The sequence below is a fragment of the Chanos chanos genome, chromosome 3, assembly GCF_902362185.1.
Source record: "Chanos chanos chromosome 3, fChaCha1.1, whole genome shotgun sequence".
In the NCBI taxonomy this organism is placed as follows: Eukaryota; Metazoa; Chordata; class Actinopteri; order Gonorynchiformes; family Chanidae; genus Chanos; species Chanos chanos.
The window spans coordinates 6,672,871-6,698,702 of record NC_044497.1 but is presented as its reverse complement, the minus strand read 5'-3'; the positions used below and the strand labels follow the sequence as shown (position 1 = coordinate 6,698,702).

Here is a 25,832-nt window from a genome sequence, read left to right as displayed (position 1 = left end):
GGGCGTGGGCGTGTGTGTGTGTGTGTGTGCGAGTGTTTTAACTGTCGTGAGGGTACAGTAAATACAGGCAAAGAAAAGTTCTCACAGCCGAGATGCTGTTGGCATGCCTACATGCCTATGCATGCCAACCGGTTTTGGGGTAGGGTGGGGTGGGGTTGGGGTTGGTGGGGGGGGGGGGTTCACCTGACCACGTGCCTACATTGTCCCAGTGCACGCCACATGACTAAGGGGGGCCGTCTCACCTGTCTTTCAGCCGTCTCGAAACGAAAACAAATTCACAGAATTATCCGGAATGACATTAACGCATCCTGGGCCGGATTACATAAAAAAAAAAAAAAAAAAAAAAAACCACGCTGCACTCACGAATCCAGTTCGTCTTCATTCACAGTAACTCTATTCTACTGGATCCTATTTCACCGCTCCACCTTTAGGCTTTGTACACACAGCTTTGGACAATGACACCGTTTCTCCCTCTTTTTTTTTTTTTTCTTCGTCCAGCTTCTGAAGATTTATGATTCAGTCCTAGACATATTGTATTTAGTGTAATTTAATACTATTGTACAAGCAATGTTTCCAATTCAAACCAGCACGCACAACAACCTTGTAGTCCAACGTTTAAATGAATGACGTGGTAAATCCACCTTGGAGAAAAATCTCTTTTGTTCATTTGTTAGTTCTGCGTTACTATACGTTCGTGAGTTTGGGTTCTTTTTTTTTTTTTTTCCCCCACAGCAATTAGGACTGAACAGTTTGAGTCAGTCACGCATGTTTAGAGTTAAGACATGAAGTAGAGGAAATAATCTTTAACGGCTACAGAAGGGAACACCGCTGTGACTTCGCTGGAAGTACACCCGCTTTTTTTTTTTTTTTCCCTTTGAAAATTCCATTCTAAAGGTTGAACAGGCAGGGCACTCAAAAATGAAAATAAAAAAAAACATATGACGCACCAGGCAACAATTTAAAAAAAAAAAAATCTATATATATATATCTTTACCTGGTCCACGGTTACACATATGAGGGTAAAGTCTGGCAGTCCGATGTGCTTTTGCTGACGTTAGGTGATGTCATGGGTCGTAAAGCATGACATTTATTGTTAAAAGCTATGCGTGACCTCAAGGATTTTAAGAAAGCCTTGCTTAACTTAAAAGCGAGGCAAAAAACGATTTTTTTTTTTTGAAGAGCTATAAATTAAACTCTAGGCTTAATCCTAGTTCTCTTTCAGAAATGAATGAGTGTGAAATAAACAAAAACAAATGTTGTTGTTGTTCTTCTTTTCCTCTTAAGAGACATGTATGGCACATTTCAAAAGTTAAGGACACACACTGCCCTTTTACACGTTAGCACAAAGAAGCACTCATCTAATCTCTTCACGATGAGGTGTGCATGTGTTTAGGGAGGAGAGAAGGAGAGAGGGAGGGAGAGAGAGAGAGAGAGAGAGAGAGAGAGAGAGAGAGAGAGAGAGAGAGAGAGAGAGAGAGAGAGAACCGGCGAGATTTGGGGAAGAGAGAGGAGGCATCCTTTCGACAGACACACACTCACACACACACACGTACACGCATACTGACACAGAGAACATTCAAAACAACAACAACTGCTACCGAGAGGAAATTCCTCTGTGTAACCCAGGGGCTTTGCTTTTCAAGCAGTCAGTCACTCTGCCTCAGGAAGGAGGGAGACACACTCCTTTAGAGAGGACACTACACAAGGTAAGAGTGACATTTTTACCAAAAGAAAATTCAAAAATGCTATTACTTAATGTCAAGTTGACAGAACTCACAGCCAAGCAGCTGGAGAGAGAGCATGTCCTTTAGCACGTACTTGATCCGTGTCTGAGCACCTCTGCGTGTGTGTCACAATGACAGCGTCAAACGCTGACTGATGTTTAAAAAAACGTTTCAGACAAAGAGGTCTAGCGCTTGCTGTCGACACTTACTGTGTGAGCGTCTGGTAGTTCATTTCTGTTCTGTTCTGTTTTGTGTACAAGACGTCAGCTGGGAAACGCAAACAGTCCATCCAAAGTCCTGTCCGATTGATCTCAGAGCCGTTTATGATCGTCTGCTAAAGTTCAAAACAAACTCTGGCTAAATTTACTCTCCCGCACAACAGTAAAATAAACAGCCAAGAACTGCTAACTTAATAGTCCTCTCCAGTAAAATGGCCATGTGTTTTACCATTTAACATTCCATGACTCTATTTAAAGAAAATTCTGAGAAGCTATACCTGTAACTTAAAATGCTCTGTCAGGTGAGTGACAATCTGTGTGCACGTGCATGTTTGCGTGCTTGTGTGGGTGTGTACTGTCTAATTAACAAATAAAACATTTGCTTAACTATGCAAGATTATCTGCAAACACACACACATGAAAAGACATATCAGTGACCTTCAACATAATGTTCCAGTATCACGAACTCTAAACAGAGAACAGACATTCTGAATGATGATGATGATCTATCAAGATGAATAATCAGCATGTAACCGTCCTTGTGATATATTTTAGTGCGTAATTTTACAGCAAAACACAGCAGTGTGAGTAAAATGGCCAGGGAGAGAAAGTGAGTTTGTTGCCTATGCATGTCCGTACGTTACTGTGTGAGCTCGCAGGTGAAACATTCACACAGTTTGTTTGTCTTTTGGTTTCCGTATGAAATTGTCTGTGAAATATGAACAGATGGTTGTGTGCAATTTACCATGAGATAACCAAAAAAAACAAAACAAAAAAAAAAAAACAACCAGAAATATTAACATAGAAACTTTGTCTCCAAACAAGCTGACTGTGACCGTGTCAGGCAAATGCGTCATAAAGGGGGAAAAAAAAAGGTGGAGAAAAGACTTTAGAAATGTAAAAGTTGTAAAAGTTGTCGTTTTTTTGGGGGGGTTTTTTCACATGAAGGCAGAGACATTCTCACTCCAAAGCACATAACCCTGCGTTTTTTTTTTTTTTTTCCAACGCTCAGACAGCGAGTCAGGCAATAGTTTACATATACCCTTTTCAAAAATCAAAACATGCCAACGTAAATTAGATGAATTGAGTTTAGACAACGTGTGAAGAAAAAAAAGAAAAAGTCCACAGGCAATATAGGCAGATACTGTGCTGACAAAAAATGACTCAAACTTTTCCTCTAAGAAAGAAATATGGAAAAAACAACTCCACATTCCACACACACACACACGCGCGCATACACGCACACACACACACACGCACACGCAGCTGACAGAGCAGGGACATGCCGTTGCTTCGTGCACTAGCCAGCAGAGGAAAGCAAAGCAAACAGAACACACCCGGGAAGAGGCAATGTGTGTCAGCAGATTAAGTAAAAGGGGGATAGAGCACATACCAAAAGTTCACTGAAATGAAAGGATTTTGATCGGAGGAGAGAGAGAGAGAGAGAGAGAGAGAGGAAGAGAGAGTGAGAGAGGAAGAGAGAGAGAGCGAGAGAGGAAGAGAGAGAGAGAGAGAGAGCGAGAGAGACAGAAAGAGAGAGGATCCTGCTGTGTCTAACTGAATATCTAACACCTTTAAAAGGTTGGCTGTAATACAGCTGCCCAGCTGAGAGCAGGAATGTATTTTCTGTCTTAATGCACACTGGCACAAGCGTGCTGCCTGAACTCAGCAACGTTTAAAAGATTCTAAAAGATTTGACTGTAAACGGGACTTTAGATCGATAAAGTGTCAAGTCAAATCAAAACATTTACATGTCACACTTGTGGACATGGTACCAATGTTCTACCTTATGAAAATATGGTTTTGTTTAATTCAAAGTTTCTCAGAATTAAAAACAAAAAAAACCCCCATCAGTGTCACTTCTGGGTGGATTTTCATGACCCGTGTTTGCAGAAAGCCTAAATATGCTGGTGTACTTCTTCATTTCAGGCCAATAAAATCCTGCTTAACATTTCAGAGAGAGTATTGATACCTCCCTGCTCCCGCGGTCACAGAGAAACAGCGGGACTAGCATGAACAAAGATGCGTTTCATTCAGATACACCTTCAAAAAGAACAGAAGATTTCTCTGTCTTTCACAACCGGACGAGAAGCTACACACTCATACACACACACACACACACACACACACACACTCTCTCATACACGTACCCACGCACGCATACACGGAGGCACGCGCATGCACATGCACAAACACACACACACAAAAACACACACACAAATACACACATATGCAAAAGCCCACAAGCCAGTATATATCTGACTGGAATTCTATCTGAGTTCCAATAAACCAAATACAGCGACTCCACTACTAAGAGATTTTCCAGAACAGAGCATCCCAAAGTCAGATCTCACACACATACACACACACACATACGCGCACACACAGACAAACACACGCACACACACACACACGAACACACACACACACACATACACACACACACACACACACACAGAGAAAGATAAGGGCAGATCAGTACTCTGGCAAAACAGAATGCCATCTCGTATCTCCAGATAAATCCTCCTTTGAGAATTCCTCTTCAGAGGCCTGGAGAACAACCTGTTTATGGACCAGACCCAGCATGTGGGTGAGATCTGTGTCGGGGCCGCTCCACGGAACCTCCACGGGCCGGAGCCAAGCCCTCCGCACACAGTTCCCTCCTTTCACACGTCAGATCAGACAAAGATCAGCTCAAAGGGTGCTGGATAAGGGTGACTCAGGGAAAGAAATCAGCCGGTACAGTCAGGAGAGGAACCGTACTCTGGGGAGCCCAGCGGGAAAAAAAAAAAAAGGGTGGGGCAGCAAACGACAAGAAGTGGGAAAAAAAACCTAAAAAAAAAACACAGGGAGAGGTGGAGGCAGGGATTTTAAGTGTGGGACGCGAGAGAATACGCAAGAAAGCCTGTGTTTACCACAGGATCTCAGAGATAGCCAGAGAAATGCGACGTTCATCATTCTACCGCTACCGCGAGGTTCGGCTAGCGGGTCAGAGCACAGGGTGGGAAAGTCCAGACCATCCAAAATGTGCAAAACAATCCAAGAGCCAGAGAATGCGTGAGGATTTACTGATAGAATCAGTTATCACGCTGTGAGGGAGCTTTGTGAAGGAGAGCGTCGTGATTGGCTCGGAGGTGTGGAAGGCATTTTCTCTGGGCAGCTGTTTGTGAGCAGCTGGAAAGTCAAAGTCGCTTCCTCTCCAAAGAGCTCCCGGACGCTAAATGATTTTCTTTTCTTTTCTTTTTTTTGTTTTTCTTTGAGTGATGCTGTGGCGGTCATCTGGCCAGATGTCCACTGCATAAACACACAGACACACAGACACACGCAGACACAGACAAACACACACAGCCACACATAGCATAACTTGTAGGATGTATCCTGTAGGAATTAAAACAACAGCAAAAAAAAAAAAAAAAACCACAAATGTTCAATCGTTTCCGAAAGAATGAATAAATAAAGGATTGCATCCTACAGCTATTAAAACAAGAGGAGAAGAAAGACGAGAATAATAAAAACATGTCTCGAAAATCAAAGAAAGGCAAAAAGAAAACATTAAAACATACCCTGCGGATTTCAATGAGAAAAAAAAAATGAAGAAAGTCATAAATGGAGAGATTGGTGGCTGTCATCAGCAGGGGTTATAATGAAGGGAGTGATATAATTACATTACGGAGTCTTATTAGACGCAGATGTGGGCGGAATCACACAAGCTAATGGTTATTAGGATGACGAACCAATCTACACTGTGACAAACAGACAAACACTGCATCATTAAATGTAAAATATATTCATCAGGTGTTAATGTAGACAAAAAAAAAAAAAAAAAAGATGTCTAAAATAACAAAACAGAAAGAAACGGTTGCTGTTGTTTTTCTGACTTCGGTCTTGCGGCCACATGTTCAGAGGTAAATTAGGCAGAAAAAAAGGACCCGTGTCTGGGCTTTTATGGCCCGCGTTAGGCAAAACTAAGACCAAACGTTTTCAGTCATTTGGAACCGAACGTTCGTTGGGAAACCAAGCGACGACTGTCATCACCGTTCATGCAGAACGCCGACGCACGGAATCGAATTCTAAATCATAATGAATAGTCAGCATACAAATATGCTGTTCAACCAACTGGATCAAAATCAGGACAAATGACAAAGAATGGGAATACAAAGTAACAGAATCGTAGAATCAAAAAGCAAATAGAACATGACAGCGAATTCTAAGTGGTTCTGTTTAAAACTACAAAGTTTTCTTCTTTTGTGTTCCGTCATACAGTTCTAATTGGGCTTTGCTCCAACATGAAAAACATTTAAAAAGCTGTCTGCATCTGAAATTAAAGTCAGCTCCAAATGGTTCAACTTAGAACTACAAATTTCTCTTCTTTCGACATTTTTTTATTCAGTTCTAACTGGGTTTTGCTCTTAGATGAAAATAATTAAGAGCTGTCAACATTTGAAGTTTTGGTCATCAGATGTTTTTTTGCTTTTTTTTTATTTCTTTCTTCCCTCAGACCAAAATGGCCCTCCACACGGCCAGCGACTACGACTTTGACTCCTTCGAGCACGAGAACTCCACCACTAATGACAGTTACCCTGACGACTACTATGACTACCACACGGTGTGCGATAAAGAAGAAGTCCGTTCATTTGCCAAGCTCTTCCTGCCTGTGGTCTACACCCTGGCCCTGGTGGTGGGTCTGGCAGGAAACTCCCTGGTGGTGTTTGTCTATTTGTCTCAGAAGCGCATGAGGACCCTGACGGACGTCTACATCCTGAACCTGTCCTTCGCCGACCTCCTTCTCCTCCTCACGCTCCCTTTCTGGGCCGCCGACGCCGTCAACGGGTGGGAACTGGGCGTGGCGGCTTGCAAGCTCACCTCCGCCCTCTACACCACCAACTTCAGCTGTGGCATGCTCTTGCTGGCCTGCATTAGCGTGGACCGCTACCGCGCGCTGATCCTGGGGGCCGCCTCCGGACGCGGCCCGGTCAGGGGAAGCCCTTTCAGGCGGAGGTTGGCAGTGTGTCTCCTGGTCTGGATGACGGCGTGCATGCTAGGCCTGCCTGACATGGTGTTTGCCACGGTGAAGCACCACCACGGAGGACGGAAAGCCTGCCGGGCCGTGTACCCTCCCAGCATGGCGCAGGCAACCAAAGCCACCCTGGAGGTGGTGGAGGTGTCCCTGAGCTTCGTGCTGCCGTTCCTGGTCATGGTTTTCTGTTACTGCAAGGTGGGGAGGGTCCTGGGGGCCGCCGCCCGAGCTGGAGGCAGAGGGGGACGGAGGTGGAAAGCCTTCCGGGTACTGGTGGTGGTGGTTGGGGTGTTTCTTCTCACCCAGCTGCCCTATAACGTGGTGAAGCTGGTGCGGGCGTTGGACGCCATTTACGCCCTCGTGACGGAGTGCGAGGTCAGTAAGGGGCTGGACCGAGCGACCCAGGTGACGGAGAGTCTGGCGCTGACGCACTGCTGCCTGAACCCCATCCTCTACGCTTTCGTGGGCTCCTCCTTCCGAACGCACGTCCTCCGGATCGCCAAGCGCTGGGGGGAGACCGGGAGGCGCTATCGTCACGGCAACGAGCCCGCCCCCGTCGAGATCTCGCTCAACTCCCAGACGCACACGAACAGCCCGACGCACTCGGTCTCCGAGGACGAGGACACGAGCACTTTTACCATTTAACGATGAACGCTCATCGACCAGTTACACAACCACCAAACTGCACAGGGGCCTTAAAGCAGTGCATGGACAGCGCATGTATATTACACTGCCGGTTTTCAAAGGCTTTTTATTTAGAGATTTTTAGTCAGTTAATAGGTTAAACTGGAAAGGCACTACTTCTACTTCAGAGAAAGTTTAATCTAATTTTAAACATTTTGTATACATATACATGTAACCATCCATACATACGAATGAAAAGAGAAGAAGAAGAAATGATGAAAAGTTTATAGAATAAACTTCTAGAATTTTTTTTTTCTTTTTCAAATCGGTTCGTTCCGAGCAGAATCGGCATTTTGACGTTTCCTGCTTTGCGTTCCGATTTAAAATTATCATTCCCAAACCGGTTAGAACCAAACGAAACACCGGCTAATAACGTTCCATGTAAGGCTGTGTGACATGACAATATGCATCTTTCGGACGGTATAAAAAAGGTCGATTGACAGATATTTTACTCTGTAGTCTCTATCGCTAAAGTCACAATACATCACAAAAGCGCGCTGCATCAGCAACTAGGAGCGCTGTAGTCCAGTCTGTCCTCGGGCCGAATTCCACTGTGGCTTCGCGGTCATGATAAACTATGTGTCTAAAACCAGCATTTTATAAGGTGCATAGCAAAATATTTACCTCCTCTGGTTGCAAATAGCAAGACCACACCACATTTCACTTTCAAGTTATATCACGGTAAATTTACATCCGCTATCCGAAGACGCGAGTGACGTTCACAGGAAGTAAAGTCCGTACCAAAGTTATTTCAAGCAGAAAATATTTCAATATGTTGTAATAAATAAAAGAACGAAAAAAATAACGATATTACGATATTAAGCGGTTATCATTATTTCAAATAGATGTTTCTGTTCCAGAACTTTAATAAATATCGTTTCTGGATTCTGTTTTTTTTTTTTTTCCCCTGACAAAATCTCGGTTGTTTCTGGTTTTCGTTTTCGTTCCTTGAACCGGTTCAAAGCCTTCATTTATACACAAATTGCTTTTTTTTTCATATATATATATATTGTAAATATGTCTCTGTACCAAATGTTTGTATGTGCAATATAAAAATATCCAAGTATTAAAGTCAGAGAGAAAATAGATTTGTGTGGGTCTACATTTGATAAACTCTCTGTCATGCTCTCTCTCTCACACACACATAGTGCTTAGTGTACAGAGGACCAAAGGCACTCTGGTATGTGATACTAATGCATGGTGTGTGTGTGTGTGCGCGCACGCGGGATTATTCCTGAACAAAAAAAAACAGAACAAGTAAAAAGCAGGGTAAAGAGTGTGTGTGTGTGTGTGTGTGTGTGTGTGTGTGTGATGCTTATGGAAATCATCAAAGCCGTGAGTTACACGACGCCATGTTTACATATTTAAGTGAACTATCCCATGGATTAGGGCTTAGAGTCTCCCAGTTAAAAAGAACAGATCCACAATTCCACGACTTAAAAGCCACTTTGATCATCCGGAGCGCAGTCCTTGGGTTCAGTGACTGCCCTCAGAAACCATTCAGCTACACTGAGACTACACTAACACTGAGGACTGTAAGGGACAGGACTGAAGAAGAGAACCTGCACTGACAGACTAAAAAAAACCCCTCTATTTCGAAAGCCTCAAAGAACCAAAAGGCCTTCATTAGACACACAAAGGGTTTTATGTGTTTATGCATATAGTGTTGTTAATGACTAAAAAAAAAAGAAAAAATCAAAAATGAATGACAGATTAATATGTCACCGCCTGCTTGCCGGTGTATGTTTATTTGTGAGAGTGTGTGTGTGTGTGTGTGTGTGTGCGTGCGTGCAGTCATGCATGTGAAACGAAACTGGCTTTTTACCAGTTTAATGAGTTATGTGGTTTGTTACTCATGCACCCAAAACTCAACGTAGGAGGACAGTTTTAACAAACTATCTACTTTGGAAAGCAGATAAAAAAATTTGGGTGTGCTTTTGTGAGTCGGCTACGTGTGGGTTTGAATTTGCATGTGTGAATGATGGTGCGGGTCTGTGAAAGTGTGTATGTGTGGACTCCTCTTGGCTGCTTTGCCTTATCCAGGCCACAAATTTCCCATTCTGATCCTCCTTTCTCTCCCCCAATCCATACCTAAATTTCTCTCCAGTGTCTTGGCCAGAGCGGAGTGGGTTCACTGTGAGTGCCCAGCAGGTCAGCTAACCCACGGAGGGTGAGCCAGCGTTTCTCTAACTCTAACACGGATGATGCGACGGTGCAAAAGAAGTCTGGCAGCAATCTCACATACGTGCGCCCGCACACACACACACACACACACACATATGGAGAAGAGAACTGCGAAAGGTCAAAGTTCAAGGCCTCCAGATACGGATCTTAACGGCGGTCTGGGAGCCATTCAGGAAATTGCCGTTCCCCTGAGAGTGAAAAAGAATAAGAATTACACTTGGGGAAAAAGAATAAAAAAGAACTCACACAGAAAGAGAAAAAGCAAAAAAGAGTCACCGCAAAAAGAGGAAAAAGAGTTTCAGTTAAGCTCTCATATTTCTGCGGCTTCAAAGACATTTCTGAACGCAGCGTGACAGAGGAAAAGGAATAAAGCCGAGAGAGAGAGAGAGAGAGAGAGAGAGAGAGAGAGAGAGAGAGAGAGAGAGTGAGAGAGAGAAAGAGAGAGAGAGCAAGAGAGAGAGAGCAATAAATGAGATGAGAAAGCATAATGGTGCTTTTTTTTTGTCAGAACTGGTAGCTTCACATCCGCCTCCAATCATTTAATCGCTTGATCAAACAAGTCCCTAATCTGGATGGCAAAACCTCCCACTCATCAGGTAAAATCCATTTACTCCAAGATCCAGATTCAAACACCAGCACGCGGCATCTCCTGTTTAGTCAAAAACCCCAGAGCAAACCAGCACTGCCCACACAATTGGCTATTGCACAAAATCATTCATAGAGAGTAAGACAGACAGACACACACACACACACACAAAAACACAATGCTGTCACTCCTTCTTCATACAGTGGTAAAGTGAGGAAAATGTCGCGGGAACATTGGAGCAAATACGGGTGGAAAAACCACTTTTCACAAACCAGAGTAATAGTTCTTTGAGTTTTGCCTACTACTGACAGACCGCATGCTAGTACAGTCAGGGAGTTTCATCACCACAGCAATAAGGAATCACACGCTCACTCACACACACACACACACACACACACACACACACAAGCTGAGAGACTGTCAATAAGCCATTGCGAGAGTCGAGAAAAACAGATGAGATTTTTAAAAACGTGAAAACACAATAAGTCAACCCAGACTGAGCATGGAGCCTTTCCAAAGCCCTCTCCCATGTTTCTAACAGATGTCTCTTTATCAGTCAGATAAAGTCAAGCCAAAGTTCCCCCAGCAACATTTAAGAGACTGATTTGTTTTTTAGCCGCGGGGAGCCGAGAATTAAAGCTTCAGTCTTCGGTACAGTAATTATTGATTAGTTTGTTTCACAATAAAACAAAGTGCCTACGGTTTCCTAAGAGCAACAGTGACACAGAAATGTTCCTCTCTTCAACACTGTGCATAAAACGCAATGCCAATCACGTTTTCATCCGCGGGTCGTTTGGGCAAATCGAGCAGCCTCTTTGCTTTCTGACTGAACAGGAGATGTCATGTCGTGGTTTTTTTTTTTTTATTTGGTGTCTTGGCATAAATCGATTTTTTTTTTTTTTCTGAGGAGTGTGAAAGGAATCTTTTGCCCACGCCGTAGGTCCTGAGTGGTTTCTGAAACCTACTGACATTACCAGTTATTAACAGAAGAAATCTAATCTAAAGACGGACGGGCTGCGTATAAAACCTGAGGGGCGTGTATGTGGCGTGTAATCACTGAGTATCAGTGAAATTATCCTTATGGGAGGAGACAGTTCGTAAGAGACTCATCTGTGACATTTCATAAAAAAAAAAAAAAAAAAAAAAAAACCATGTTTGAACTTCTCAGAAACAAAACTGTCACTACCTAAGAGACAGGTATGTCATTAGGCATTTACTCAAAGCAATCTTTTTCACCTGGAGATCACGTGCTCCGATACCACTCTACCACCCACACACACACGCGCGCACACACACACACACACACACTCTCACTCTCTCTTATGTGAGGAATCGTGTCAATTTCATTTACACCAGTGGTTCTACAACCTGCTGTTTGGCTGTCTCACATTTACCTGATTCAATATGTTCAGGAAAACAATTAAACGTTTTCCATCATTTAGTCCAACAAACTTCCTCCCTGTAAAAAACAGATCTTTAAGAGACCTAAACAAACCACCGGGAGAGAATACGATCCATTGTGTTTTACAATGCAATCCATTTATAAGGTTTTAAGTGAAAATTACCCTAAATTACAATAATAGTGGGACAGAATCTGGGTCATTAAAAAAATTAGACTTTAAACTCCTGACAAAGCTTGTATTTTGCTGCTGTTTTTTTTTTTTTTTTTTTTTTACTACGATGCATTGGTTCACTGATTGCAATCTTTTTAAATTGCCCCTGACTAATTCACAGGAATTCACTCCGTATGTATCAAAACCATGATAAAAGCCCTGTTATACACTGTAATCAGTGGTGAGGGTAAACCTTGTTAGTCACACTTAGGCACAAACATATGCGCACATCTGCAAAATTCAAACTCAGCACAAAAGTCTCTCAAATGTCCTCTATTTTTTGGCCATACAAAACCTATTACGTTATGTCAAACTTGAGTACGAACCGCTCTCGTGTTGATGAGAGTGTACGCAGCTGTCGAGGGTAAAATCTGGCAACATGAAACACTTCAACAGAAAACAGATAAGCACAGGCAGATCCGAAAGCAGTCCGGTCTCGCTCTCAAACAGATTGACAATGGCACGAGCTATCAGCGGCAAACCCAAGGACCACCGATGACTGTTTAACGGAACTCAAATCAAAGTCTCACACATATAAAAGAGCGAAAGGAAAAGGTAAGCGTGGAGAAAGAGTCAAAATACACCACATGCATGTCAAACTTTACTTTCTCTCTAGTCACAAGTCATGACCAATATATGTCACATTAAGCTAAATTTAACAAAATGTCGCGTATTGGATGCCAGTAAGCATCCGATGCTGCAGAGTTGAGGAGTTAATAAAGATGTGAGGAGATGGATTCCTGAGGATTTGAAGACAATGAGGGGCGATATAAATGAAGAAAGCTTCCGTTGGGTTGATTAGGGGTTAAAAGGAGATTCGTGCCAAGAGGCAAAACAACGAGACTCAGATCCTCTGTCTTCGGAGAGAATGTTTAAATCAGTAGACCTCAAACCACAAAGAACCACACAGTCGGGGCCATCTGGAACATTCTAGAGAAGAAAATGACTAAAGGGGGACACATTAAGAACATCTACAAACATCTAACAAACCTTTAAAAATAACCAAGGGCATCTTCGACAGCAAAATATGAGCCATAGCCATGATAATTGATGTTATCTTTCGCTGTGAAGGATGCGGGGAGGAAAACGGGACAAAGTCAACATTGTTTTTTTTATACAACACAGCTGTTGGAAAATGTGTGGTCTTTAACGTCAACATGATGCCGACGACAGGCCTAACACTGTGGAAAAAAAAAAAACAAAGAAACAATAAAACAACAAAAACAGGTGATTCCAACTCCAACCCAATAGCCAGCTTTCTCTGCTTCTTTTGACTTTATTCAAATTGTTGGTCGAGATTTAAATACGATTTTTTTTAATTCGTATTTTTTATATATATGAAGATTTTATCCTCAGCTTGAGAAAGGATGTGCAGCTGGTTGCTTTTAAAATTTGGAGTCTCTGTCACCCGTTTGTTTTGGGGTTTTTTTTAACTCTTAAAAAATGTGTGGTTTCACCAGATAATCGGGTGTGATGAACGTCCAATAAAGAAAAGGACAACGAGAGAGGCAGCAGAGGAAGATGTGGGTGAAGTCGGTCGGGATTTTTGGCCGGTTTGAAGATACTTGAGCGTTGACGCAAACAGTCTGTAAATTGTTTGGTCAAAATTTTTATAGATTAAGTTATATAAACCGTCTCATTTGTCATCTTTTGTATTCATAAAGTAAATACTGATTGTAACTTAATGAATCCCATCGCAGCCAGGGCAGTGGCGTGTCATACACATACCGGGTACACACACGCACACGCACGCACACACACACACACACGAGGTGGCCTAATTCCGCAAACTCAGTCCGTTTGTCTGCGTCCCTTGCCTTGCAGCTTACAGTTATTTAACGTAGCGTAGCTGACGTGTCTGTTTTCTCTTAGACACTCATGGCGGTCGCTTTTTACCATTCTCTTTTTCTGTCGTTCTTGTTTATCGTTTACAGCTTGAGAAGGCCTTTGGCTTTGTTTAAAGTCATACTGCTCTCCACAGGGGTCTTCTTTAGTATAGACATTTCATGCAACGAAGAAAAAAAAAACTTTACAGGAAGATATATTTCCACTCATAAAACAACAAAAAAAAAATCATTTAAATCATTTCCTCCGAGCGATTTTCAAACTCGCAAGATTGATGACAAGAATATAAACGCAACACTTGTGGGTGTTTTATGAGTAATCTGAAAACGGGAAGATTTAAACGAATTGACAAACTCTTTACTTTCTCCTGCTGAGGGGTGTATCAACAGATCAGCGAGAATGAAAGCTTTTAATTGAATTCACACACAGATACACACTCGCACATGCGGCGCACAGACGAACATTTCTACACGGGCACCGAACTCACCGCTACTCCAGCACTTCCGTCCGTTGATAAGGTAATGGTCTTTTTCTCGTTGGAGGGTACACTGCATATTCGTGGCATCACTAGAGGCCACGTCGGGCTCTAGAGGAGGAGTGAGAAAGAATAAGCTTGATTTAATACAGGAATCAGAGTTCATCTTATCTAATGCAATGGCTGTTTAAAAGCAACTATGAGAGAGAAACGTCGGTAGGTTTTTAAAGTTGAGCAATCATGTGTAAATGTATGCAAACACAAACTACAAACACACCCCGCAAGCACACACATACAATCACACCCACATGCAAACCCCCCTATCTCTCTCACACTCTCTTTCTGTGGAAAACAATCCAATACATCAATGCACCAGACAGCTTTGGCTATCCATATGTGCTCAGTTACAGGAAACTTGACTTCTTATCAGCTAAAAACATGCACTCATATACACACACATTATCACTCTCTGTTTTTTGTTTGTTAGCTCCAGGGAGGGATTAATTATTTTAGCGAACATGCCTAGCATGTTAAGTAATTCTACTCAGAAGGGGTGTGTGTGTGTGTGTTTGCGTCACCTGTCATACAGAAACAGGATTTGATGTCTCCTCTGAGTAAGGGCTCCAGCCACAGTCTCTTCTGCTCCTCAGACCCAAACAAATGCAGTACTTCCATGTTCCCAGTGTCTGCAACACAGTTACCATGGAAACATAGGTGTCAGGTTCAAAAACCGCTAGCCCTGTATGCAGAGTGGAGCAGTAAGTGGACACAGCTAAACTCTTTTCCAGAGTGTCAGTTTATCAGAATGTTTACAGAAATGCTAAGCTTTATTGCTTTCTTAAGTAAAGGTTTTGATTTCTTGTTCAAACAGTTTTAGCTTATGACCTTGGAAAAAAAAAATTAATTGAACGTAATCTTGTATTACCAGTATGAAGTCCAAGGTACATTGGCATATTCACATGCACGCACATGCACACATATACACACACACACGCACGCACGCACACACCCACAGACTCATACCAGGCGCCTGGCAGTTGAAAACCTGGGGAGCAAAGAAACATCTGCCCGTTTCCTCGGCGATATGAGCATAATCCAACTGGGACAGTCCACTGATGGCTGGCAGAAAGAGATTCCACAAACCAGCCTCACGGGCCCGAGCCTACAACACACGAAGACACACACAGACACACACACACACACGGGCACATGAATCCACACACAGAGACACACACACACACGGGCACATGAATTCACACACAGACACACACACGGGCACATGAATCCACACACAGACACACACACACACACGGGCACATGAATTCACACACAGAGACACACACAGACACACACACACACACACGGGCACATGAATCAACACACAGAGACACACACAGACACACATGAATTCACACACATACACATGTCGGCACACACATGGAAATTCACAACTGCCTCTCAGCAATGAACAAAACGGTAAAGCCTATCCAGCTTGACAGCCAGCACAGTGAATTCACTAAAAACAGTACACTGTGTAATGAAGTGTGTGTGTGTGTGTGTGTGTGTGTGTGTGTGTGTTTCCTTACCATGAGTTTGCCAATGACAGGTGGTGTGTGCCATCTCTGTGGAGAATGTGAGTATTTGGAGTAATACTCCGTAACCTCCTAAAAACAGAACAAGCAAGTCTTCATGAGTCATACGAGTGACTCACTGACACACACGCACACAAACACACACACAAAAACACACACACACACACAAACAAACACACATACACAAAAATCACTCTACATCAGCCAATGCTTTGACCACAGATATTAATTCTTTTCACAAACTGAACTGATTTGTAACAGCCATTCTTACTTTTTCAACAGCATCTCTTTAACACCTCTCCCTCACCAGCAATGACCTTCTCTCTTAATCTAACCTGCTGTGCAGGAAGAACGTGCTCTCTTATGAAGTCTTTGACTCTCTGGAGGACAGCGTAGCCTTTCGGAGTCTGCAGAAACAACTTCTCGGGGACAGGCCTAGACAGTGTGGAGCTAAAACAGGAGCAAAACCACATTCTTGAAGCATTTTCAGAGCTTTTTAACATGAAGAAAATTATAAATTATACAGAACAGGGTTTATATGTGTTTAAAAATGCCAAGTCATGCTCTCACATAATACCTTACATATACCATGCATATAGTGCACATGCTGTGTGTGTGTGCGGTTGTTTGGGGGGCCCTTAAAAGGGAAGTCTAAAGTAATATAAACTTGGGTATGTTTTGCAGGGGCACAGTTTGTGTGTGTGTGTGTGTGTGTGTGTGTGTGTTGAGTCAGACCTTTTTGCTATCTGAAGGCCCAGTTTGGCTAATGGCTCCACACTGTCCCCAAACTGGGCAGCATCCACTGCACTCGCATTGCCCAGCAGAAACCGAGCATAGATCCCCTACCCCACAGAGATAGAGATAGGGAGCGAGAGAGGGAGAGAGAGAGAGAGAGATTGAAAACATAAAACACACATGGATGCTATTTAAAATTCATTCCATCAACCTCACCTAACTCTCTCTGTTTCTCGAGTGTTGATAGTGAAAGCACAGAAAACAGTTCTGTACTGTTTGTGCACATGTGGACAAGAGCCTTTGTGTGTGTGTGTGTACGAGCGCATGCATGCGTGCTTGCGTATGTGTATGTGTGTGTGTGTGTGTGTGTGTGTGTGTGTGTGTGTGCGCGTGCGTGTGTGTGTGTGCGTGTGCGTGCGTATGTGTGTGTGTGTGTGTATGTGTGCGTGTGCGTGTGTGTATGTGTGTGCGTGTGTGTGTGTGCATGTGTGTGTGTGTATGTATGTACGTGTGCGTGCGTGCGTGCGTGTGTGTGTGTGTGTGTGTGTGTGTATGTACGTGTGCGTGCGTGCGTGCGTGCGTGCGTGTGTGTGTGTGTGTGTGTGTGTGCGTATGCGTGTGTGCGTATGCGTGTGTATGTGTCTGTGTGTGTCTGTGTGTGTGTGTGTGTGTGTGTGTGTGTGTGTGTGTGCGTGTGCATGTGCGTGCATGTGTGTGTATGTATGTATGTACGTGTGTGTGTGTGTGTGCATGCGTGCGTATGTGTGTGTGTGTGTCTGTGTGTGTGTGTGTGTGTGTGCGTGCGTGTGCATGTGCGTGCATGTGTGTGTATGTATGTATGTACGTGTGTATGTGTGCGTGTGCATGCGTGCGTATGTGTGTGTGTGTGTATGTGTGTGTGTGTGTGTGCGTGCGTATGTATGTACGTGTGCGTGCGTGTGTGTATGTGTGTGTGTGTGTGTGTGTGTGTGTGTGTGAATGTAAACTGGGCGGTGGGGGAGAGGGGATTAATGACAGGAGAATGATAGATGGTAGACCTGCCTAAGGTTTCTGACACAGCTAACTGAGCACAGGCAGGAGAGATAAAGGATGAAAGGCTGGTGGATGAAACATCATAAAAAAAATTCCCTGGCAAATATCACTTAACATTTCCTCAGAAATGAGCCTGTATTACCGGTATAAACCATTTAAGGAGTGTGTGTGTGTGTGTGTGTGTGTGTGTGTGTGTGTGTGTGTGTGTGTGCGTGTGTGAGTGAGTGTGTTTGGTCATGCCTGAGCAATGGCAGCCAATTTAAAATAGGCCAGGGCAGTGAAGAAGTTCTGATGTGCCAGGGTGGGGGAGATACCACGGCAACGACAGTAGATGGAGACCAGGTCCTCTGGGGCAGGGATTCCTGTCAGCGTAGGAGGGAAAGAGAGAAAGCCAGAGAAAGACGGGCAATGAATTCAGTCCCCGTAATGCCTTAAAACAATTAACAAGCATTCATGCCATTACAAAAACACAGAGAATATCAGGAATAGGTCGATATCTGGAATTTTGATCAAAGATTTCAAACCTATTTGCGATGTCAAGGAATTATAAATATAGTGATAACATAGCAGAATACTCACCTTCAGTTCCTGTGACTCCGCCCATATGGCTGATGGGACTGATGCTGTCGGGCCAATAGTAAGGCATCAGGAAGTAAGCAAGGTCAGCTATTGGGTGACCAGTGGTGGACAACTCCCAGTCTAACACAGCTAACACACGTGCCTGTGATGAACAGACACACACACACAGACTTCATAACTCACCAGTGAAACAGTACTACTCCAAACTCATAACGGGTAAACACAACTTTTACATAAAATATTTATCTAAGTCCAGCTCGCAGATGCTAAGTCCTGTCTTACATTATGTTACATATCAAGACTTAACTGTACCTCAGTAGGATGATATATCAGATTGTCCACTCTGAAATCCCCATGAACAAGGGTCACTTCGTTGTCATTGGCTGGTATGTTTTCCATCAGCCAATCAGAAAGCTTATCCATGGCTGGAATGTCTCTGTGGGCAGAGGCTCTGTACTGTTTGGTCCAAGTAGACACCTACAAAAGGTATGACCTCTCTGAAGACATCTCCACCAGCAGCTGATACTTTTTCACTTTGATCTTAAACAGCATTTACATATTTGAAATAATAAGCATATTTAATAAGGGATTTTTATGCACTCCCATAAGCACTGGTCTAGGATCAGTTTATCAGTCCAAACCCTTAATGCCCTTAACGTAATGAAACTGGTTTCAGATCAGCACTCAGAACGTAAGCTCTTCTGCCCTTTTTGGCTCTTCACACAGATGAGCAAATTAACCACACCTGTCTCTTAGAGTAGCCGACTCCTTTCCCGTATCCCAGGAGGCCAAGCCTGGTGATGTCAGCGGAATGGAGTTTGGCCAGCGTCTCTACGGCCGCCACATACAGAGCTCCACGCTCGGCCGCCCTGACCCCCGGGAGACGCAAGTCCCGAAATATACGCCCCTGTCACACAGAGAAAATCAGAGAGGGTCGGTATATAACACATTAACTCTAGTACTAATCACAAAAGGACACCTTAGACGCATATTAATTAACATTATACTGAGCATCACAAAGTAGCATAATGACAGAAGGCCTGGATCACTGATTTCTGAATTACTCTGTTCTATTCAGAGATTATTTCAGCTCCATAGTGTACCTGGTCACATGGTATATATGAGCTTATTTATGCTGTTGGGGGTATTTTGTGTTTTAGTGTGTGTGTGTGTGTGTGTGTGTGTGTGTGTGTACCTGTACATGCTCCATGACATAGAATTCTGTACCAATGACCTCCGTGTCTGAACAGTAAAGGAGAGGTTGAGGAACAGGAAACCCAACTGAGAAAAGAGCCTTCTGTACTGTATACTCTCTGTCCACCTGTACAGAAAACACACACACACACACACACACACACACACACACACACACACACACAGAGACATAGTTCAGTAGTCATCAAAAATATTTTTTTTCTGAATTCCTTATATATTTGAATTAGGTATTTTTGATTATCAGTTAACAGAAATTAACGGTGAGAGCCAAAATACAGGTATTTTATTTAATCCGTTCTCAAGTGCGTGGATTTTTCACCCTCTAGTGGTGTGAGGCGTTTCTACAACTGCACTGACATTTCAACTTTGATACACTTAAACATGCAAGGCCGTCTCAAAGATCACTATGATTACGTCGTGCAATTGAAAAATATCCATTTGGACCTCGCTATTCATGCCTTTACAACTCAGTAAACACTTTCAAAGAGAAACTAATACCAACATGATTAAATGAATGATATGAACCCCTTTACCTTATGTGCCCCCGGTAAAAGTAAACCTGGTGGTTTTTTTCTGAGCACATAACTCTGGTTCGGAGATTGGATAAGAAAAGTTGGGTTGGATTGGCCGACCCTGTCAAATATTACAGATACAGAGACACGAATGTTAGACTTTGTGTATATACGAAGTACAGTAAACTTGTGTGTTGCCATTCAAGTGTAAGGATTTTCAATTCATGAAAATTAACCTACTTGTACTGCCGGACAGTTAACGTAGTGCTGTCTTTAACACCAGGTACTCTCCCAATCAGATATTTCTGCAATTTTTTTACATCGAATTTGTGCTGTTCACGGACTTCAGTTGTTTGATGTTCCATTTTTCCGACAGGGTAAATGAAAGTTTGGACTGGCACCTAAGCTACCTCAGACTTCAGACAGAGAAATCCAATGCCCTTTCAACATGTGGATAGACGTATCATGTAAAATTTATATCTCATTACAGCCTATGGAAATATAGAAATCGATGAACCTGGCGTAGAATATCTACGACGAGTCGCTTATATGTGACGTTTCCATGTCCACAGCTTCTTTTCAATATGGATTACATTGACGTTGGACATGAGGCTATTTTGGATTATCCACAGTTTCTGTATATTAGTCAGAACCAATACATTCACGCCCCCTGTGGTTGTTTCCACACGGACAAAATTTTGTGTCACACGTTTTTTTGCCAGCTGATTGTTAGAGTGAAGACGTGTACATAAAACTGTGTGAGTGAATGTGGATTCATTCACATGTAACGGTGATATTTGAGTAATATTTCAAAACAGCGCGTCGCTCATAAGTTACAAAATGACAACCGTGGAGGAGCTGAAGCTACGAATTCGCGAACTGGAAAACGAACTAATAAAGTGCAGGCAGAAATGCAACGCTGAAGATGCCGGCAGTCATGCGCTTCTCAGACCAAAGATTGAGAAAATGAGTGCTGAGGTTGTGGATTCAAATCCGTACAGGTATAACATATCAGTTGCTTACTGACTGTGGCATGGTCATTAAGTGTAAATATGTCTGGCGTAATAACTGGTAAACTCCGCCATACGGTACAGTACTTGTCATGAATCTCTGACTTGTTATTTTTCACCATCCAGTCGTTTAATGGCTTTAAAACGAATGGGCATCGTGGAGGACTATGAGGTGAGGTGTTTTAGTTTGTCTTTACCGTCCCCCAAAAAACTATTCTGAATATATCAAACACCGGTATAATATTGCTGACACAGTATTATTACACAGTCTACCATCTGTCATTCAAACAGAAAATCCGCACATTTGCTGTAGCGGTAGTAGGAGTGGGTGGAGTCGGTAGCGTCACTGCGGAAATGCTCACAAGATGTGGCATTGGTAAGGTAAATAAACCCTCACATTCATCTCTAAGTCTATAAAGTCATTTGTGCAGCTTGACAGTTCGTCTGTCATTGCCCGTTGTCGCATAGGGAAAAAAAACCCTGCAGTGTAGTTATGAACTGTACCCTGTCTGAATTTGCTTTATCAAATGTAGCTATCCATTCTGCCGTGTGTGTATAATTCGGTTCTCCTCCGCAGTTGCTGCTGTTTGACTATGATAAAGTGGAGTTGGCAAACATGAACCGGCTCTTCTTCCAGCCGCACCAAGCGGGACTCAGTAAAGTTGAAGCAGCAGAACACACACTGAGGTGAAAGGAGTGTTCACTGCTTTGTGCGAACTCACATAATCCGTTTCTTACTATGCTGGTATTATGCTATACGTTACGCTAGTTGTATAATGGCAAAGAAACAAAATACTGGTTGATGTTAAGCTTGCTGTTTTTTTAGAAAGAGATTGTATTGTTCTGTACCTGAAAGTGGTATTCACTTTCAGCCCTTTATATATATATATATATATATTTTTTTTTTTTTACTCCTAGGAACATCAACCCAGATGTGGTGTTTGAGACTCATAATTATAACATCACCACCATGGACAATTTCACCCATTTCATGGACCGCATAAGGTTGGATTTCTACCCCTGACAGAGTTCTCTTTCTCTACTCATGTTGGAGCCTTTACAGATAGCTGTTATTTTTCCTCATTGTTCGTGTCTGTGTCTTCAGTTCCCCTCAGTCTGCAGAAACAGGCACTTAGTAGTGTCTCGTGCATGTCTAATGCGTGTATTCACATTAGTAAACACTGACATACTGTGTGTGTGTGTGTGTGTGTGTGTGTGTGTGTGTGTGTGTGTGTCTGTGTCTGTGTCTGTGTATTCTCAGTCACGGGGGCCTTGAGGTGGGGAAGCCTGTTGATCTGGTGTTAAGCTGTGTTGATAACTTTGAAGCGCGGATGGCCATTAACACAGTGAGCTCTTCTCGTTTCGTCTCATTCAAACTGAGAGAAAAATCCCTTGAGACTTGTCCTGCATCTTCATGTTTATGAGTATTCTAAAGTATTAGTCCATGTGTTTGAATGGAACTTTGCCTAAGTCAAGTCACTGTTGGAGAGAATGAGGAGGGTGCAGGGAAGAAGATGAAACACCATTCGTGAAAGTATATATGTGTGTGTTTTCTTCTGGTTGTAGGCCTGTAACGAGCTAGGTCAGATCTGGATGGAGTCTGGAGTCAGTGAGAATGCTGTGTCAGGACATATACAATTAATCATTCCCGGGGAGACAGCCTGCTTTGCCGTGAGTCTCTCTGACACATGTAACGGACTCTAACCAGCCAGTTCCAATCATATTAACTAAAAAGTCTTTATATGGCTAGAAGATGATGAGGCACAGGAGGCGTGGACTTAATCAGTCAGCAGTTTATTCTGACACACACGAATGACAGGGCAATCACACATGCGGGCAGGGGAAAAGAACGCCAGCATCCCCCTTTCCGGACTTCCAAAGCGTGAGAGAAATGATAAATAAAGTTGTACATACTAGACCACACACTGTTCAGTATATTGTAGCTTACTGTGTGGAATAAACAGGCTATAATAATAATAGCAATGCACCTTAGATCGTATAGTGTAGTTTACAAAGGACAATAAAGGAAACGAATGAAAATAAAAGCATAGAGTGATGAATAAAGTACTTGACAGATCTTATAAGTGTTCTTAACACACTCAGGCAACCATACCTGAAACACATGAATGACAGGGCAATCACACACACACGCGGGCAGGGGAAAAGAGTGCTGGCATCCCTACGATAACGTAATGAGCCAATTAGCACCTACTAAACGGCTAGACAAACATTCGACAATTCGCGCATATTTTGTGACGCTAATTTGCATATTTAAACAGGTACAAATAGCGGAAGTGATAGGGAACATTCTTACGTCGGGAAATACACGTATGTCAAGGAAAACAATGAAAAACATAGTGTATAAAAGAATTTCATTCACTAAACCCAGGATTCCTAAACCCAGCTTATCCCTTTCCAGACTTCCAAAGCGGGAGAGAGTCCGGAGGCGCGCAACACCAATTATTGCCCCATCAGAAACGACAATAATAAAACAATTAGTGGAACTTAAAAAAAACAAAAAAAACATGTGTACAAGCAGGGATTTGGGGAAGTTCACCGAGAAACTAAACTTGATTTATGACATTGTTACATACACAGCACATACAGTTTACATTCACTCTGTGACGTATTTACCGTATGGTTTATGTTCATTTGCCCTTCCATGTGCCAGTGTGCTCCTCCTCTGGTGGTTGCGGCAAACATCGACGAGAAGACCCTGAAGAGGGAGGGCGTGTGTGCGGCCAGCCTGCCCACCACGATGGGCGTGGTTGCTGGCATCCTCGTGCAAAACGTCCTCAAGTGAGTGCCAGCCCACAGACTGGATCACCCAGATGCCCCCGCCCATCAGAGATTCTCGGAGAGCTGTCCTCGGGTTAATCTAGAGAACATGCCATAATCTGGCCCTGGTCTCATGTCATAGTCCATGTTGGAAGACATGTATGAATCCTGTAGTTACCAGCAACATGTTTAAAGCTTAGCTCAGAGTGGCTGACGTTAGCCGTGGTACAAATAGAGTCACTTCCAGCAGACCTTAGGGAAAGAACCAGGGGAGCAGGCAGTGGGGGCGAGTTTGGTGTTGTTTGGTTCGTGGTATTTTCAGGTTACTAAGGTTACATCATGCTGTCGTGCAGGTACCTGCTGGGCTTTGGAACCGTCAGCCGTTATCTGGGCTATAATGCAATGCAGGATTTCTTTCCCACGATGAGTATGAAAGCCAACCCTCATTGTGATGACAAACACTGCAGACGACAACAGGAGGAGTACAAGGTGAAACACACACACACACGCACACACTCTGTCTGTCTTTGCACTTTTTCTCTTCTGGATGATCTGTGACTTTCAGTCAGAGCAAGAGCAAGTCCCTCTTACTAAACAACTGAAACCAGATTCATCCGGCAACGACAGCAGCTTCACGTCTTTTGGAGTGGGTTCACCGGGAAAATAATTCACTTGTTAACCTTCTGGTTCACACCTTAGTCAGCTGTGATTCCGTGTAAACCCTCTCGCTGATGTGTTTGGGTTTACATGTTCGTGAATGGGCCCTTGGTTCATTCACCACAATAGTCACCGTATACCGTGATTCCTTCCCTAACAGAGAAAAGAGGCAGAGAGACCAAAAGAGGAAGTTGTGGTGGAAGAAGAGGAAGTTGTACACGAGGACAATGAATGGGGTGAGGGCAACCAACACGCACAGTCACACAGAAAAAATACAAGTTGTCGAGTGCTGTAGCTCTGTAGTCGTTTAGGCAGGACACAGCATCCATCTCCTGTACTCCTAAGCAGTCGTTAAGAGTCGTGAAATGATTCTTCGTTCGACTCTCTGAACAGGCCGACGGTAGACAGTGATGGTTCTATATGAACGGTGTTCAGTGAGACATAGACGCATTGTTCTGACCACGCCCATCTGTGTCCTGATAGGCATAGAGCTGGTGTCAGAGGTGACGGAGGCGGAGCTTCAGGCGGCGTCAGGCCCAGTGCCAGATTTGCCTGAGGGCATTTCTGTAGCTTACACCATCCCTGACAAGGTACGTTACAGCTGTATTCAGCCGTACAGAAAACTCTAAGGACAACTTAAATACGCTAGCTGTTTTCTGTGGTAAAGCAGTTATCTGTTTCATAGACTTTTGTCATATAATATACACAAACAAATGGATTTATATGGCTGGTAGATCATTACGTCCAGTATCTCTGCAGTGCTTAAGATAAACCACCTCTGTGTATGGTTTACTCTGTTAGCATGTCTTGATGTTGTATATTTTAATGTATGTTAAGTTACTAATTGGATTTGTCTGTGTTAGGAGGGAGCTGTGCCTACAGGAGAGTCTGTGGAGGAGACAGACCAGAGTCTAGAAGAACTAATGGCTCAGATGAGAAAGATGTAGAGGAACACACACACACACAAACCACTCATCAAACATCAACACTTCACGCATCATATGTTCAGAGCACTTTCCCTTCACCATTCATCAGTCTACTGTCAGAGAGGTGTACAGTGTTCCGTTCTCTTCTCTCTCTCACACACACACACACACACACACACACTCTCACACACTCACACAAAAAACCTGGCTATAAAAATAAATGATCTTAATGAATAGTTTGGTCAGCCATTTGAGTGGAACCTAGTCTGTGATTACTGTATGAGATGGTCTGTAATGATATTTGTATACTGTAAAAGAAATATGTTTAACCGGAATATGTTCCCCACAAAAGTTAGGATTCTCAATTATGTGTAAAGAGGAAACGCTTGCGTTCTCGTGTACTAAAACAAGCACTTCTCTGTATCTCCTTCTAACCCTGTCGTCAAGTTT

The 25,832-nt window shown here is 43.2% G+C and overlaps 3 protein-coding genes across 3 annotated transcripts in view; 2 read left to right on the top strand and 1 right to left on the bottom strand.

The window, feature by feature from the left end:
- acad11 (acyl-CoA dehydrogenase family, member 11) overlaps positions 1–20,527 on the bottom strand; it is a 38,188-nt gene extending 17,661 nt beyond the window's left edge. The window contains exons 1-13 of the mRNA XM_030767064.1: positions 20,252–20,527; positions 20,033–20,132; positions 19,480–19,605; positions 19,030–19,191; positions 18,597–18,761; positions 18,285–18,426; positions 17,946–18,067; positions 16,674–16,780; positions 16,274–16,388; positions 15,933–16,010; positions 15,370–15,508; positions 14,925–15,032; positions 14,359–14,457 (exon numbers count right to left, since the gene is read on the bottom strand). Coding sequence (XP_030622924.1) covers positions 14,359–14,457; positions 14,925–15,032; positions 15,370–15,508; positions 15,933–16,010; positions 16,274–16,388; positions 16,674–16,780; positions 17,946–18,067; positions 18,285–18,426; positions 18,597–18,761; positions 19,030–19,191; positions 19,480–19,605; positions 20,033–20,132; positions 20,252–20,376 — 1,588 coding nt within the window. The 5' untranslated portion in view covers positions 20,377–20,527. The remainder of the gene's footprint in view (positions 1–14,358; positions 14,458–14,924; positions 15,033–15,369; positions 15,509–15,932; positions 16,011–16,273; positions 16,389–16,673; positions 16,781–17,945; positions 18,068–18,284; positions 18,427–18,596; positions 18,762–19,029; positions 19,192–19,479; positions 19,606–20,032; positions 20,133–20,251) is intronic.
- On the top strand, positions 1,575–7,629 carry ackr4b (atypical chemokine receptor 4b). The gene is made up of 2 exons (XM_030767066.1): positions 1,575–1,706; positions 6,441–7,629. The coding sequence occupies exon 2, from the start codon at positions 6,447–6,449 to the stop codon at positions 7,602–7,604; it is 1,158 nt and encodes a 385-aa protein (XP_030622926.1). The 5' UTR covers positions 1,575–1,706; positions 6,441–6,446; the 3' UTR covers positions 7,605–7,629.
- A 223-nt stretch (positions 20,528–20,750) lies between the features above and the next one.
- On the top strand, positions 20,751–25,557 carry uba5 (ubiquitin-like modifier activating enzyme 5). Its single transcript, XM_030767065.1, has 12 exons — positions 20,751–21,012; positions 21,148–21,193; positions 21,313–21,402; positions 21,599–21,708; positions 21,940–22,026; positions 22,283–22,367; positions 22,588–22,692; positions 23,693–23,820; positions 24,153–24,288; positions 24,617–24,692; positions 24,940–25,046; positions 25,320–25,557. The coding sequence occupies exons 1-12, from the start codon at positions 20,852–20,854 to the stop codon at positions 25,401–25,403; spliced, it is 1,215 nt and encodes a 404-aa protein (XP_030622925.1). The 5' UTR covers positions 20,751–20,851; the 3' UTR covers positions 25,404–25,557.
- Positions 25,558–25,832: the final 275 nt, after the last annotated feature.